This window comes from Xenopus laevis, chromosome 2L (assembly GCF_017654675.1).
Source record: "Xenopus laevis strain J_2021 chromosome 2L, Xenopus_laevis_v10.1, whole genome shotgun sequence".
Lineage (NCBI taxonomy): Eukaryota > Metazoa > Chordata > Amphibia > Anura > Pipidae > Xenopus > Xenopus laevis.
The window spans coordinates 15,106,965-15,124,098 of NC_054373.1; the positions used below are offsets into that span (position 1 = coordinate 15,106,965).

The 17,134-nt window shown below is 42.9% G+C and overlaps 2 protein-coding genes across 4 annotated transcripts in view; one reads left to right on the top strand and one right to left on the bottom strand.

The window, feature by feature from the left end:
* scaf4.L (SR-related CTD associated factor 4 L homeolog) overlaps positions 1-4,088 on the top strand; it is an 86,990-nt gene extending 82,902 nt beyond the window's left edge. For all 3 annotated transcript variants that reach the window (XM_018245944.2, XM_018245942.2, XM_018245943.2), the window contains exon 20: positions 2,307-4,088. In XM_018245944.2, the coding sequence (XP_018101433.1) occupies positions 2,307-3,781 (1,475 nt within the window). In that variant the 3' untranslated portion in view covers positions 3,782-4,088. The remainder of the gene's footprint in view (positions 1-2,306) is intronic.
* A 6,726-nt stretch (positions 4,089-10,814) lies between these two features.
* Positions 10,815-16,759, bottom strand: sod1.L (superoxide dismutase 1 L homeolog). Its single transcript, NM_001372113.1, has 5 exons — positions 16,543-16,759; positions 12,625-12,718; positions 12,386-12,455; positions 11,895-12,009; positions 10,815-11,056 (listed from the first exon to the last, which is right to left on the bottom strand). The coding sequence occupies exons 1-5, from the start codon at positions 16,609-16,611 to the stop codon at positions 10,949-10,951; spliced, it is 456 nt and encodes a 151-aa protein (NP_001359042.1). The 5' UTR covers positions 16,612-16,759; the 3' UTR covers positions 10,815-10,948.
* Between the last annotated feature and the right edge of the window lie 375 nt (positions 16,760-17,134).

Below are 17,134 nucleotides of genomic sequence, written 5' to 3' on the forward strand. Positions count from 1 at the left end.
TACATATGCAAATTAGGGGCACCGAGGAAAATCACGTCACTTTTTGTCACAAAACAAGGAAGTAACAATTTTTTCCCCTTCCAACCCCTAATTTGAATATGCAAATTAGGATTTGGCTCGGTATTCGGCCGAATCTTTTGTTTAGGATTCAGGGGTTCGGCCGAATCCAAAATAGTGGATTCGGTGCATCCCTACTGGGGAATGCCCTGCAACAGGAATATCAATGGGGTTGTCTTCATTATAAGTCAAGTGGATTTAGAATGCTTGTATCAGAGATCATGATATTGGTACCTTGGTCCATAGAATATTTGGTAGATCTCTCATCATAAAGCCATATAAGTATTGGTGTATGGCTCCATTTTTTTGACAGAAGTCAAAAATAAAAAATTAAGAAAATGAATAGTGGTACAAAATCAAAAAAACATAATTTTTTTTGATAGATGTTCTCTTACCAGGGTAATCCTCACTCCAAGGGTTTGCCAAATTTTTGGGAAAATACAAAGCATTCAGATGTAGTAAGAGGTCATCCAGCAGTAAAGCAGTAGCCAAAGGTAATCAGGCACGAAACGCGTAAAATCTCTCATCACTTTGCATTCGAAAGTCCAGGATTTCCTGATTCCAATGACTTAGGTCTTAGAGGATCATTTCTAGGTGCCACATGTTTCAGCTGTAGAACCTTGTTGCAGCACAACTGGCATTGCCATAAAGCAGGAACGGACTGCTGGAACGATTGGTTTGCTTCCAGGAAGGAAATGGATAATCACAAGATTGTAAAGATAATTGTAGTTATTACATGTGATATTAACTTAAAGGGCATGTAAAGGCAAAAAAAATAAAATCCCCTTTTTACTTTCTTTAATGAAAATGAAACCTATTTCCAATATACTTTGATTAAAAAAATGTGTACCCTTTTTATAAGGAACCTGACTGTATGCAGTGAAATTCTCCCTTCATTTACTGCTGTGGATAGGAATTGTCAGACGGCCCCTAACTGCTCTGCAGGGAAACAACCATACTTATGAACAGCAGGGGGAGCCCCCGCCTTACTTCCCAGCTATGCAGAACTCAAGCAGCTTTGTTTGTTTCCCTGTTTTGAGAATTTATGATGATCCCTAAGCAGCCCAGACCACACTGAGCATGTGCACAGTCTTGGTCTTGCAAAGATGTTTAACAAAGTTACAAGATGGTGACCCCCTGTGGCCAACTTTGAAAGCATAAAACCTTTGTTTCATTAGGCTTGTGGTGCATCTTAAATTATAAATCCATTAAGCCTTAAATTGTAATTTGAGAAATGTCATTATTTGTGATTGTAGAGGAATGCACCAAATCTTGGATTTGGCCAAATCCAAGCCTGTTATTTTTTTGGGGTATTTTGTTTTTTTTCTGCAGAATTTGGCAAAATGCCATTTGGTATTTGCAGAGTAGGGTTCAGATTTGTTTGGAATTCAGCCAAACCTTTTGCATTGGGTTCGGTGTTTTGCTTCATTCTGAAATTGTGGATTGATGCATCACTACTTTTCGGGTTCGGTGTTTGGAATAAAACTAGAAGCCTGATTTTTTTCTGAAACAGAAAATAAACGGAGATTGTAGGGAAAAGTTTCTAGGTGCGTGAAATCCATTACAGGAAACCTCTAGGAATTTGTTGCCTATGCATACATTTCCGTGTGAAAAAATTAATATATTTCTTTTCAATGTATATTTTATACTAATAATTTGCATAAATATTAAAATTTTAACTAATTCCTTTTAAACTTCTCTGAGCTGTTGGGAATATAGATGTGTTGCTCGTGCAGCCAATCATAATGAGTCGGAATGTCCACAGTTCTGCTATGATCATCATTTGTATTGTGTCCGTCTTCCCAGAGTAGCTGAAGAACCATTACCTGATCTTTGCATGAACAAGCCCTGTAGACTTGGACTCTAGTGTTAAACGTCCTCATTGCTGTCTGTTTCCTTCCTTTTTATTTGTTTATGCAGAACTACAGCGGTGACACTGCACCTGCAATAAATAAGATTGGGGTGCCTGATACACCTGTGTCAGTTATCGAACAGAAATGAGAGGTGTAACAGTTGTTTCTGGGATTTTGATTCTATAAACAGCCTTATAACGGTCACTTGGTTGATGGTTTATAAAAAGGGTATAAGTAATCATGCAGCCGTCGTAATCTGAAGCCTAATTGTTTTCATATGGTATTGCTTCACACATGCAGTCGCCAAGAGCCAAAATCAGCTTTGTTTTTAAACATTATAGAATACAAACTTAAATTATATGTATATTTATATTGTCGATTTTCTCTTCCTTTCAGGTGATCCCCAAGAGGGCCCAGAACAAGGACAAGCACAGGGTGCCCATCCAGGTCCACCACAAGGACCTTTTACAGGCCAACCACAGGGTCCCCGTCATGGCACAACTGAAGGTGCCCATGAAGGTTCCCACCAAGGCCTGCCAGATGGTACTGATCACAGCCCTCCAGAAGGTCATCATTACACTCTACCAGAAAATCCTCATCATGGTCCTTCAGAAATCTCCCATCATGGCCCACCTGAGGGTCCTCATCATAACCCATCAGAAGGTCCTCATCTAGGCCCACAAGAAGGTCCCCGTTCAGGCCCACCAGAGGGTGCACATCACGGTCTGCCAGAAGGTTCCCATCATGGTCCTCAAGAAGGTCCTAATCATGGGCCACCAGAAAGCCAGTTCCATGGACCACCAGAGGGGCTTTATCATGGACCACCAGAGGGGCCTTATCATGGACCACCAGAAGGTCCATTTCATGGCCCACCACAGGGTCCTTATCATGGACCTCCACAGGGTCCTTTCCATGGACCCCTGCAAGGTCATTATCAAGGACCCCATCATGGCCCCCCACAAGGGCCCCATCATGGCCCTCCCCAGGGACCCCATCATGGTCCTCCCCAGGTACCCCATCATGGCCCTCCCCAGGGGCCTCATCATGGCCCTCCCCAGGGACCCCATCATGGCCCACCTCAAGGACCTCTTCATGGCCCCTCACAAGGACCCAGTTCCAGTCCACACCCTGGCCCTCCTTCTACTGGTCTTTTAGGTGCAAGACCTGGTTTAATACCACTGCAGAGGCCTCCTGGAGTTCCATCTTCAAACATGCAACGCTTTCCAATGTCTCAAAGGCCTGCCCCCCCTCATATGATGAACAGAGGCCCTCCTCCAGGGCAGGGTGGTTTTGGTATGCCACCTCATGGGATGAGGGGCCCTTTACGTCCACAAGGCCACTTTCCCAGACAGAGAGGACCAGAAGGTCATGGAGGACCTGAAGAGCGGGATGGTAGACAATTCAGAGGTGAAAGGCAAGGCTTTCCTCCTGGCAGAGAAGCAGAAAGGTTTGGAAGGCGTTCATTTGGAAGTCGAAATGAAGATGACAGAGAACGATTTGGTAGGCGCTTTGATGACCCTGATCATGAGCGACCACCTAATCGTGGGCGGAGCAGCTGGGGTAGAGGAAGTCCTAGCCGTGAAAGACAAAGAGACTCTGAGGAAAGAAATAGATGGTCAATGGGACATGAGAGAGAGAGGAGTCACCCTAGAGGAAGGGGAGAGTTCCTCGAAAATAGAAAATCTGATGCAGAGCTTGATGAAGACCACAAACCTTTAAGTAGTAGAATGCGAAATGCAGAAACAGTTACTGAAAGGAACGAGAGTAAAGCAGAACCTGTTGCGAAAACCCCCACTGAAGAACAGCCTCAAACGGCTAAATCATCTGAAGAAGCAGAAAGGGATGTTGGATCAAATCCAGCAAAGCCTTAAATAGTTCTAAGAAACATTACTGTGCTGAGAGCTTGGGAAGTGTAAATTATGCTGTAAAATATTTGCTTCTCTTCAACCCCCCTCCCTTGCTGATTTTTGGGTAATTGCAAATTATCTGGGTTTCCTTCTGTTTGAAATGGTTCCATCTAATTGCAAAGATTACTTGTCTTCTGTAACCTTCTAAATGCACACTCACGTTTACAAGGCAGAATTCTTTTTGTTTTTTTGAGGAAAAAAAATCCCCAAAACATTAAGGTCCTCAGAAAAATAGGTTTGTGTTTTTAATAAACTCTATTTTCGTAACAAATTTTGTGTGAGATCCTTCCACTCCTGCGTGAAAAAAAACCCAACAGGATGCTAGTCAGGTAGTCAGGTCTAAATTTTACAGTACATATTACCCCCCTCCCTACTTTTAGTGTACAAATGGTTTTATAGTGAAACGGGCTTCATTAAGAGGCCCATTTATCAAAGGTCTAATTTTGAATTCATGTGAATTTTTTTAATTAGAATATACCCACTATTCGATTTGAATGTCTAATATTCAAACGAATGGTTCCTACTAGAAAATTCGAATCGTATTCGATTCATACAAATCGAGTTTTTCTATCGAAAAAAAAAACTTGAATGTCAGAAAGGCTATTAACGTCTCAAAATGGCTCAACAGACCTCTGCCATTGACTTGTACATGAACTCGGCAGGTTTTAGGTGATGATGGTTTGAATTAGAACCGTTTCCATGGTCGAGTGTGATAAATCTCACGTTCGAATTTACATTCAAATAGGGGAATTAAAATACGAATCTGTGAATTTTGACACTCTTGAATTTGAAAATTCAACGCTTGATAAATCTACCATATCCCTTTAGTTTCACCAATATTCTTTTTTTCTAGCCAGATTTATTCTCTCATCTCTCAGAATACAGAGAGAAAGGGACAATATGTCACCAATGATAAGAACCAAACCTGGTTAGGGTGAGATGGGCTAAAAGGAGCCAAAAACACCAGTGAAACATGGCTTTTATTTTCGCCTATTTAAAAAAAAGTTTTTTCCACCTTAATTTTTTTGTAAACTCTTAAGTTGATCTTATTGATAGTTTAACTGGAAGGGAGAATATAATTAAACAACTTATCCTACTCCAGTTGGTCATAGGAACCAAAGAGGTGGTCAAGTTCTTAAGATGTGTCTTCAGTTTCATTGTCTAGAACAAGGAGAACAAAGTAGAGCAGCAGGGTTGGTGGCCGCCATGTCATATCCAGCGTCCAGTTTTTCGGGCATTGATTGCAGACACAAAACATACGTATTCGAAGGCAAGGTCCGTTCAGATTCCAGTGGACGTGCTCCTTCTGCCGATTAAACGCCTGGGAACCTGCACATGGACATAGAAGCCCAAACCCTGCTCTTTGAACATAAGTGTAGATTGCTCCCTTGAAAGTCTACAGTCTTTATTCATCTGCCAGTGTGTTCATTTGTATTCCAAGTGTCATTGTGCTGAGAATTTTCACTATTTGGTGTCATCATTTTGTATTAAATTCTTAAGCCTAAAAGTTGATAGGACGATGGCATGAAGAGCTCCATTGGACTTGTAGGTTTAGCCGGATACTTAAGAACAGGACAATAATGTATGAGGAGCAATGCTGAAGGCCCCCTTCCTTACTAGGAATAAGTGGACCTTTAGTTCACGTCTGATGTTGTAGTGGTTAAACACTGTCAACAGAAACCTTGTTTTTAAATAGAAGAGATATTTTTAAATATCAGTAGGGAAAAGTAAGGTCCACTGGATTTTGGAAGGGGTTGGAACATTGATTATTAAGAGTCTCCCCAACTGTGACCAAATGACTAACAATTTTCAACCAAAGTACGCACCTTAATAAATTGTGAGTTTGATTTTTATTTGATAAAGGCACGCCTGCAATGAGGTAAAGCAGTATTACCCTTGGTATTCATGATTCGTTTGTGATTTTATACTCTTGTGTTTGGGAGAAGCAGAAGATGTTACATTTTTAGCTTTACCAAAATGATTCCTATTTCAAAAAAAACAACCCAAAGATAAAAGAATAAAAATATAAAAAATGAAGGACGTGCCATTTTGTGTGTAGTCATTTTAGGAACTGGAAATATTGTGCACCATTCATGGACTCAATGTTTTGGTGAATAGTAGATAACATATCCAAAAACATTTCACATTGTTGCTGAAACCGCGTTGCCCCAAGAATAGGAGAGCTTCGTGGTATGAGGTGTGTGCATGTATGTTTGTATGTTGTTATGTATGTGTTGACATTATATAGGCACAAGTATGTGGACACCTGCCTGTCCAACGTCTCATTCCAAATCCAAGGGGATTGATATGAAGTTGGTCCTTTCTTTGCTGCTATAAATCTGTAATCTTCTGGGAAGGCTTCACTAGATGATGGAGAAGATTTAAGAGAATAGCACAACACCATGTATGTTGCAGGTGGGGAGCTTACCCCTTTTAATTAAAGTGACCACCTGTGCATCAACGTTTTGGGGGGATTAACCCTCCCTTCGTCAGGATTTAAAGGTGGTCACTTTAAATAAAAGGGGTAAGCTCCCCACCTGCAACATACATGGTGTTGTGCTATTCTCTTAAATCTTCTACATTGTACTGACGAGTGCCGATCGTCTAGAGAAATCTGCACCACCAGGGCAGGAAGCATCGTGGAAAGGGTGCGGTTCATCTACACACAGAACCTTCACTAGATGATGGACCATTGTCAGTGGGATTTGCTTCCATTCTACATAAGAGAGTAGTCATTGATGTTTGGTGATCAGAACTTTATCCCCCAGCATACTTTAGCCTTTGATGATATGTTGAAGTCTTCTCTGAGTTGTAGTCCACCAACATCTTGGGAGCCAAGGTTAAAAAAGAGTTCTCTGCTCTTGCTGTATGGATGACACAGGTAAGGTAGAAAAATTAAATGTAGGTCACATGGAACGTCCTACAAGATCAGATTCTTCAAGACAACCTTGATGAAAAGTGCTCCCTGGGGGATACTTTATAAATTCTTCTCTATTCACATTGTCTTCTGATACTAAGCCCATCATAGTGATGGTTCAATTAATTCTTCGGATTCAGTTGCCCCAAACTCCAGGGGACTGATGTAGTAATTTGTTTCTAACACAAAGGTAAATGCTTCTTCGGGTCTGTACAGACAAAGGGCTGACAAAAGATACAAAATGACTCAAAAATGCAGCAGGAGAAAAAAACACTTCCATGAACCAGTTCTGCCACTAGATACATTTTTTTTAGATTCCATGAATTCATGAAGACTCAGCACCCCAACATCTTTGTAGTGGTCATCCTACTATCGTTCCACAGGTGCCCAGTCTTAAGAAATGAACGCACCCTCCACGGACAGGTACCCAGGTGTAAGGTGCCATTGGACGTGTCAGCGTCTTCGCCTGTGCACAGACGCAGGGGTGTGCAGACTACTGTGCATTCTCGGCGTTTGCTGCCTGTGTTCACGTCTTCACGCCCATTCGCTTGTCCGTTTCTTCGGACAACATGCATGCCACGTCAGGTGCAGACGCACTACGTTTGATGCACAGCGTCATCACGTTGTGCCCTGACGTTTGGCGCCAAAACTGTCCCCTTACATAGATGCCAACGGAAGTAAACTTGGTTATTTTCCTGCCTATTGTTGATCCTGAACTGTTGTATTGTTTCTTGTTTTGACCTGTCTTCGGACTGGGCCCCCTTAGCTCATAACAAGATACAGATTTATAGAAACATTGGGGTAACAGTCACCCTGCTATAGTTCCAGGGGTACCCAGGGTACAAATAAGCACTCACCCCAAATCTCCCCCTAACTGACCCTCAGGCTGGGCCCCCTTAGCTCATAACAAAGTTACAGATATATAGAAACATTGGGGTAACAGTCACCCTGCTATAGTTCCAGGGGTACCCAGGGTACAAATAAGCACTCACCCCAAATCTCACTCTAACTGGCCTTCAGACTGGACCCCTTAGCTCATGACAAGGTTACAGATATATAGAAACATTGGGGTAACAGTCACCCTGCTATAATTCCAGGGGTACCCAGGGCACAAATAAGCACTCACCCCAAATCTCACTCTAACTGGCCTTCAGACTGGACCCCTTAGCTCATGACAAGGTTACAGATATATAGAAACATTGGGGTAACATTCCCCCTGCTATAGTTCCAGGGGTACCCAGGGTATAAATAAACACTCACCCCAAATCTCCCCCTAACTGGCCTTCAGGCTGGGCCCCCTTAGCCCATAACAAGGTTACAGATATATAGAAACATTGGGGTAACAGTCACCCTGCTATAGTTCCAGGGGTACCCAGGGCACAAATAAGTACTCATCCCAACTGGCACTGTCGGACTGGCCAACAGGGATACCAGGAAAACTCCCTCATGCTGCTAAACATTTGGCCTATTTCATGGCCGTTCCCTATTTCTATGAGAACAAAGAGGCTAAATAGATGGAATAATAGATTATAGTATGTAAAGAAAAGAGACTATGAAAAAAGAGGAGAGGAAGAATAATATTACTGAGAGTGGGTCCCTGGTGTCCCAGTAGGACACTGCCAACTTCATATGGGGCCTATTTTATTCCATAGGTCAAACCTACAGTGAGATAAAGGCTACTCTGACCAGGCTAAAAGTGCATGTTGTGCAATTACTCAAGTTTGGAATCTTATCTAGAATGCATGAGAACTGGGGTATTTTGGGTACGTGGCATTTCCATAATTGCTTAAAGGGGACATAAACCTGACAAAGCAGTGTAATCTGGAGTACAACTCTTGTATGCTCCCAAATTGCACAGTAGTTTCTCAATGCTAAATAACAGCAATATGGCAGTTGTAGGGATGATCCTCAAGAGGATTATGTAGTATCTGTAATGACACCATATGCTCATAAGTATCCAGACACCTGTCCAACATCACATTCCCAACCCAAGGGCATTAGTAAGATGTTGCTCCTCCCTTTGCTGCTTTAACATGCTCAGTGTGGTCTGGGCTGCTTAGGGATCGTCATAAATTATCAAAACAGCACAAGTCAAACAATATCTGACAGAAGCCGATACAGCAAGACTGATTAATAATCAGAATATACAGACTGCACTAGCTCCTGTGTTGTCATGTAATCTAATGTGGATTTTATAGTTTTTGTATTGTTTAATACAAACTTTCTCCAACTCTGCAGAACCAGTGGCTGCAGCAAAATAATCTTCCAAATAGAATCCCAGTTTATCTGTTTAAATCTGGCTCCATGATCTTTGTCCCTGCAGCTGGAGTTGGAAACAGTAAAGGGGATGTAAAGGCAAAAATAAAATCCAAAACAAATTTCTACACAGTCGCCGACTGCTCTACAGGGAAACAAACAAAGCTGCTTGAGTTCTGCATGGCTGGGAAATAAGGCGGGGGCTCCCCCTGCTGTTCATAAGTATGATTGTTTCCCTGCAGAGCAGTTAGGGACCGTCTGACAATTCCTATCCACAGCAGTAAATGAAGGGAGAATTTCACTGCATACAGTCAGGTTTCTTATAAAAACACTACACATTGTTTAATTAAAGTATATTGGAGATAGGTTTCTTTTTCATTAAAGAAAGTAAAAATGGGATTTTACATGCCCTTTAAAGATGAACAAAAAGGAACTTCAGCTGCAGTTTATTTTGTACAAGGGTTTCCTTTTATATTTGTAAAGAGCAGTTACTTGTAGCCGCCAGAGCTTGAGCATCAGCCTCACAGTGAAATAGTTTAGTTGTGTATCTGCAGCCAACACCTGGGCTTGTGTTACCAGAAAAGCTCCAACTGTATTAAAGTTCAGTTTGTGAGGATTAGTCAGAGGTTTTGTTGCTTTGGATTTAGAGGAGCCACATGCCAATACTCATTGGAGTGTTACTTGTAAAGTGTGGGGGGAGAGAAGCACTAAGCCACCAAGCTGTGGACTGCAAAGAGGGGGAAACACAAGCCTAGAATGATGTGCCTCCATCTATACACCAGGACATCTCCACACATTCATCTGACGGATGTGTCTCATTCACTGAGGGGCAGATTTATTAAAGGAGAACTAAAACTTAACCAAAGAAGTAGGTAGAAATGCTGTACATTATGTTTTGAGCTTCTGTACCAGCCCAAGGCAACCACAGCCCTTTAGCAGTAAAGATCTGTGTCTCCAAAGATGCCCCAGTAGCTCCCCATCTTCTTTTCTGCTGATTCACTGCACATGTTCTGTGCTGCTGTCACTTACTGAGCTTAGGGACCCACTCACAATATACAGTACACATAGAATAGAAATGTCACAATATAAGGCTGATTAGTAATTAATACAGATAATTACTACATGGCAGCACAGAAACCAGTGCAAATAGCATCAGAATTTAATAATCAGCAAACCTGTAGCATCAGCTTATATTACAGCCAGGGAAGCTCATTTTCTGCTGGATAATTAGTGACGAGCCCTAAGCTTAGCTTCTCAACAGCCAATCAGAGCCCACTGAGCATGTGAGTGTCACAGACACTTTCCAAGATGGTGACCCCCTGTGACAAGTTTGAAGTCCTGGATCATTGCCGCTATTGACAAGCATTTTTAACCATGTTAATTTTTAGGGTTTAGTTCTCCTTTAAGGGTTAAAGTGAAAATTCGAATTTTTATTGCTCAAAACTCTCAAACTTCAAACTCTGAATTATTCAAACTGTATTCGAGTTTTAATTCGAATTTTGAGATTTATCATATTCTGGCCCTTGAAGAACTCAAATTCGACAATTAGCCACCTAAAACCTGCCGAATTACTGTTTAAGTCAATGGGAGACGTCCTGGGATCAATTTGGTGATGTTTGCAGCCTTCCTGACATTCGAGTTTATTTCGGCGGGGAGCAAATGTCAGTCTGAGGGAATAATAAATTCACATCACCCTTATTTACTAGATAAGTAACTCGTGTTCCACTGTAATAACAATAATAATAATAATCAAGTCATCAGACTGAACATCACACAGAGGAATCAGTTCTAATAAGTTTATATAAAATTCAGGAACAAGTTGGATTGATGACAAAGGTGTGTCCTTTATTCAATCAGATAAACACAAGAAGAATGGAGAGCGGTAACTGAGTGCGGAGAGAAGGAGAACGAGTGCCGATGAGACACAACGAGGAGACTAAATGCTTCGGGGGAGTCGATCACGGACTATAACCGATCACACCACAAGCCAGACGACCCCCAGCATTGCCCGTTTTCAGACTCTCATCATTTCCACCTTTGCCCAAGTCGTCTGCCTTCTCATGGACCTGATTTGGGGAAAGAGAAGATGTAAATCAAGAACCAAATCAATGGAGATGTAACCCATATTATATACCCCTCCCCCCTCTGTATATTAATAGCCTTTAACCCTTCCCATGCCAGGTGAATTAGCTCAGCTCCAGGTCAAGGACAATAGGAAAGCGCAACAGTGTCTGCATTTGGGTTCACTCGGACTCAGCAGGAAACTGTATGGGGCCCTCCTGATATCTAGTTAAGAATTAAGGGGGCCATACACGGAGAGATCCGCTCGTTTGGATCTCTCCCCTGATATGCCCACCTTGAGGTGGGCAATATTGGGCTGATCCGATCATGGGCCCAACGATTGGATCCTAACGAATAGTAACGGGCGGTCGGATCTCGGGACGCATCAATGAACAGATGCAGCTGCGATCAGACGGGATTTTTTCGTCTCGATCGGAGAAGCCCGTCGGGGGGCCCCATACACGGGCCAATAAGCTGCTGACTCGGTCTGTCGGCAGCTTTTATCGGCCCATGTATGGCCACCTTTAGCCAGATACATATCTGCCCCAATTATGGGTCCATTTATATGTCTGCCCCATTTATGTGTCCATTTAGGTGTCAGCCCCATTTATGTATCCCCCTCTTTTATGGGTCTGCCCCATTTATGACGGATTTGTTGAATCAAATCCAAATTTGATCAGAGGTATTGGAAGCTTAATTGGGTGGGGGAGGGGTAGATCTGCTTATTTGGTGCCGTCACTAAACAGAAAGATCTTGCAGTACATGGTACATCCCACATTAAATCTCTATTAGTGAGCCAGATGCAGGTTTAGGCTCATGTTGGCCAGGGAATAATGTTCTTACCACAGCAGTGCGGCCAATGATGGAGTTTGGGCCTTTCAGGGAGATCAGAGAATCTGTGATTTTGAACTGAGCGACTCCACCTTCAGCCGTCACATTGCCCAGGTCTCCCACGTGCCTGCGGGGAAAGTAGAGCCGTTACAGACAGACATTGATCCGCATGAGAACTACATCTCTGTGGATTGAATAAGTGACGAATCAGAGAGTGACTTGGTACAGACCTTACATGGCAGCCAATCAGAACACACACATTGTGGTTTTCTACCCTTGACTTGATCATAACTTTTCATAAGAGCTGGGGCCTCCCTCATTGGGGACTGAATGACGGACAGATAAACAATATGTACATGGGCTGCTTAAAGGGACAGATATTCTGATTCTATTTGCAATTGATTTTAATTTTTAATTATTTGTGGTTTGTCAGTAATTTAGCTTTTCGTTATGCAGAAGTTTGAGGAGAGGTTAGTGTACAGGAAGGACATAGAGACAATCACCTGTCTGTATCTCCCGGGGCTCCGTGATTCTTGTTCTCGGGGTTGAAATGAGATCCAGCGCTCATGCAGCCTGGAATAAGCAGAGAGATGTCACAATAAAACTAATAAAGTATCATTACACTGAAATGACTGGCTAAATACAGTATCTTTGTGTAGTTGCACAAGACCCTATAGGTAACGTGACCTCCTCCAATCACAGGGTTGTACATGTCAGAGCCCACGAGTCCCATTATACTTACCATTAGTGTTGTCCCCAAACACATGAATATGGAAGCCGTGCAGTCCGTCAGTCAGTCCCTCGATCTTCCCTTCCACACTCACTGCTCCTTCATCCTGTACAGACACAGGGACTTTATTAAGGGACACTGGGGATTTAACTGTACATTTCTACACTTTTGTCCAATCTCAGCACTTTTAACAGCATTTTGATTCAGCCGAACTTTATCCGTACCCTTACAGTCATGTGACTTTTCAACTACTAAATGGTGCGAAAAAAAAATAAATAAATTCCGATTTTTACTTTCTTTAATGAAAAAGAATCCTATCTCCAATGTACTTTAATTAAATGTGTACCGTTTTTATAAGAAACCCGACTGTATGCAGTGAAATTCTCCCTTCATTTACTGCTGTGGATAGTAAATTGTCAGACGGTCCCTAACTGCTCTGCAGGGAAACAATCATACTTATGTACAGCAGGGGGAGCCCCCCCTTACTTCCCAGCCATGCAGAACTCAAGCAGCTTTGTTTGTTTCCCTGTAGAGCAGTCGGCGACTGTGTAGAGATTTGTATTGGATTTTATTTTTGCATTTAAATTCCCTTTACTGTTTCCAACTCCAGCTGCAGGGACAAAGATCATGGAGCCAGATTTAAACAGATAAACTGGGATTCTATTTGGAGGATTATTTTGCTGCAGCCACTGGTTCTGCAGAGTTAGAGAAAGTTTGTATTAAACAATACAAAAACTATAAAATCCACATTAGATTACATGACAACACAGGACCCAGTGCAGTCTGTATATTCTGATTATTAATCAGTCTTGCTGTATCGGCTTCTGGCAGCTGTTTTGATCATTTATGACGATCCCTAAGCAGCCCAGACCACACTGAGCATGTGCACAGTCTTGGTCTTGCAAAGATGTATAACAAAGTTACAAGATGGTGACCCCCTGTGGCCAACTTTGAAAGCATAAATCATTTGTTTGATTAGGCTTGTGGTGCAGTAAGTTCATGTTTATATTTAGTATACAAAATACAGTATTTCTAGCCTTATTCTCTTTTACACTACTTCCCTTTTAAAGGGGTGGTTCACCTTTAAGTTAACATTTATTGCGTTATAGAATGGCCAATTATAAGCAACTTTTCAATTGATCATTATCTTTTAATTTTTTTTTTTTAGAGTTTTATAGTTAGTCCTTTTTCTTTTGAAGCAACTTTGAAATGGGTGTCGCTGACCTTTTCTAGAAAAAAAAAATGCTCTGTAAGGCTACACATTTATTGTTATTGCTACTTTTTATTACTCCTCTTTCTATTCAGTCCCTTTCCTATTCATATTCCAGTCTCTTATTCAAATCAATGCATGGTTGCTAGGGTAATTTGGACCCTAGCCGCCATATTGCAAACTGGAGAGCTGCTGAATAAAAAGCTAAATAACTCAAAAACCACAAATAATAAAAAATGAAAACCAATTGCAAATTGTCTCAGAATATCACTCTCTACATCATACTAACAGTTCATTCAAAAGTGAACAACCCCTTTAATATTTTTTTAGTGCCTAAGGATTGAAAGCAGAGGAAAGGTACCATTGTATTATAGATTCTCAGTGGCCTTTTTATCGGTGCCACAACCTGGGTTTACTGGCCACCCACACAGCAAAAGGTGTCAGCACTCAATGGGTTAATATAAAACCATTTACAGCATTAGAAACTAATCAGTGCCACAGAGAATATTCCCTTGCTTGGGTTAATTTTCAGGCTCCCCCCCCCCCCACAAGCAGATATCAACAGACAATAGACCTGTGGGATACTGAGAGTTGTAGTTCAACCTCCCTGTGTTGAAAGCTACAGCCGTCACTTCTCTGGCCAATGAGACGTAGGAGCAAATATTTGTCGTTGCAAAACAAAAACTGTCTTTTCAACCCAAAAGTGCTGAGTCACACTTACACAGCAACTGCCTGATTATCAGGCTGAGATTCTGCTGCACTGGCATCTGCTTCTTAAAGGAGCCCAGACACAGGGAGTTGTAGTTTAACAGCATCTAGAGGAGTTCATTTGCCCCTTGCTGGTGTAAAGAGCCCACTGCAGAGACATAAGCTCCTGTAGTCATTCACAGACTGTGCCTAATTGCAAGCTTGTGCTGTGTGCAATAAACAGGGAGGTTTTGTGGTGCATCAGGGATCTGCGCTCCTGCCTGGGAAGCGACATTAACTGCACAGTCGCAATGTGGAACCACATCAGGTTAATAAGTGGAGATGATCAGGAGTAGCTTTGCCGCCCTGTATAAGTCACATGAAGTACAGTGACCCCGTCCCTCACAGCAGGACAGACGGCTGATGTGGCTTCCCGGGAGCAGCGCACAGATGCAGCGATGAAGCCACAGGAATAGGCCGGCACTTACCTGTCACACAGCAGAGGCTTCATCTCAACAAACTCTGGGATGAAAGGGCGACACGTGACTCAACAACCACAACACGGGCTCTGTGGCACAAAGGGCAGGAATCCAAGGCCAGAAAGTGTGTCAAAGTCCAGCAACAACCTGTAACTCGGTATAACTGAACTACAACTCCCAAGCATTCTTTGCAGCATGAGAAAGTTGAACCCTTTCCTATGTCTTATATATGAATTTCTAATACGCAAAGCTCTTATACACATGAAGCTCTGCACTAGGAGCGAGTAGGAGACTGGTGCTGGATATACTACCGTATATACTCAAGTATAAGCCGTCCCGAGTATAAGCCAAGGTACCTAATTCTACATCCAAAAACTGGGAAAGCTTATTGACTCGAGTATAAGCCTAGGGTGAGAAATGCAGCAACTTCTGGTAAGTTTCAATCAAAAAATTAAGGGTCTCTGCTCCCATTGGAGGTGCCGGCGTCTCGTTTTTGGATGCCGGCGACCATTCTTGGACGCTGGCGAATATTCTTGGACGCCAGCGACCGTTTTGGCGCTTGACCTGAGTATAAGCCGAGGTAGAGTTTTTCAGCATATCTTGGGGGCTGAAAAACTCGACTTATACTCGAGTATATACGGTACATACAGGAAAGGCTCCAGTCCTGGGGGAAGGGACGATTCATAATGACAGGCTACAGTCAACACAGAACTACAACTCCCACAACCACCTGCTCTGGAGTTTATACTCAGTGGGGCACTGAACAAAAGGAAACCTAATGATTCTCCTGGGGTTCCTTGTTCTGCCTATAAATACCCCGTGTGCTCATAGCAACTAGGGTTGCCACCTGGCCGGTAAAAATGACGGTGGATCCCAATGTTATTAACAGGGGAAAAAGATAAAATATATAGGAAGGCCGGTATTTTCCCCAGAAAAGGTGGCAACCCCAATAGCAACCGACACTGGAGCTAAACTGGTTACTATGGGCAGTGGCAGAAGCCTGGGCCCTCGAGTGTGCGGCTCCCTTACTCCTATACTGACAGCAGTTGATATAAAGTGAATATAAAAGGACAACATGGAGGGGCCCCTCACTGACTGCACTACAGGGGCTACAGTTTAAATTTCAAAATATACAAATGATTTGTTAACACTTTTGGATCAATTGGATTAATTGTCTGGATCAGTCGTGTTATAATAAACAAATACAGGTAATACAGAAATAACCCCTTCCACTGCCTCCACCCAGAATGCACTGCCAGTCTAGTCTGCCTCCTCCTCCCAGAATGCACTGCCAGTCTAGTCTGCCTCCTCCTCCCAGAATGCACTGCCAGTCTAGTCTGCCTCCTCCTCCCAGAATGCACGGTCAGTCTAGTCTCCCTCCTCCTCCCAGAATGCACTGCTCTGTCAGTCAAACCGTGCACAGCTTGTTGGGACACTGGTTAGCGTTGCAGGCACGACGCCGAGGAGCAGGCTGCGTAACAAGCAGCTCAATGGACATGACAGGCCCACAAGGAAAGGGCACGGCAGTACGAGCGCCCCCGCTACAATACTCGCCTGTTGCTCGAAGTGCACCACTCCCTTCACATCGCCGCTTCCCGCCAGCACACACACTGCCTTCACCATGGTTGCAGCACAACTACTGACAGACAGACACTGGAGAGTTCTAGAGCAGCAGCCGCACAGTTTGCGAGATAATGCGTGACACAACTGTCCCCATGTGATTCCTCCAGCCAATTAAAGCAGCGCTTTTAGGACACCGCCCTCACAGCTGACGAATGAGCGTGCGTTCAGGACCACGTGACCCGCTGGCTCGCTCCTCTGCCCGGAGCGTGTACAGAAGATCTTAAAGCGAAACTCCACCCAAAACTGTTTTTTTTTTTTTAAATGTAATTCTCATGAACGTTCCCGTATGTATTCATTCATCCATCTCTCTATAATATGTGTATGTTGTCCTTTCCCCCATGGTGAGGGCGAATCTCCCAGAATGCACTGCTTTTGGGCCAGGTTCTTCATCCCTACAAAAATGGAGGGTTAAAGGGGTTGTTCACCTTTAAATTAACTGCTAGTATGACATAGTGCACACTTTGCATTTGATTTTTATTATTTGTTATTTATTCAGCAGCTCTCAAGTTTGCAATTTCAGCAA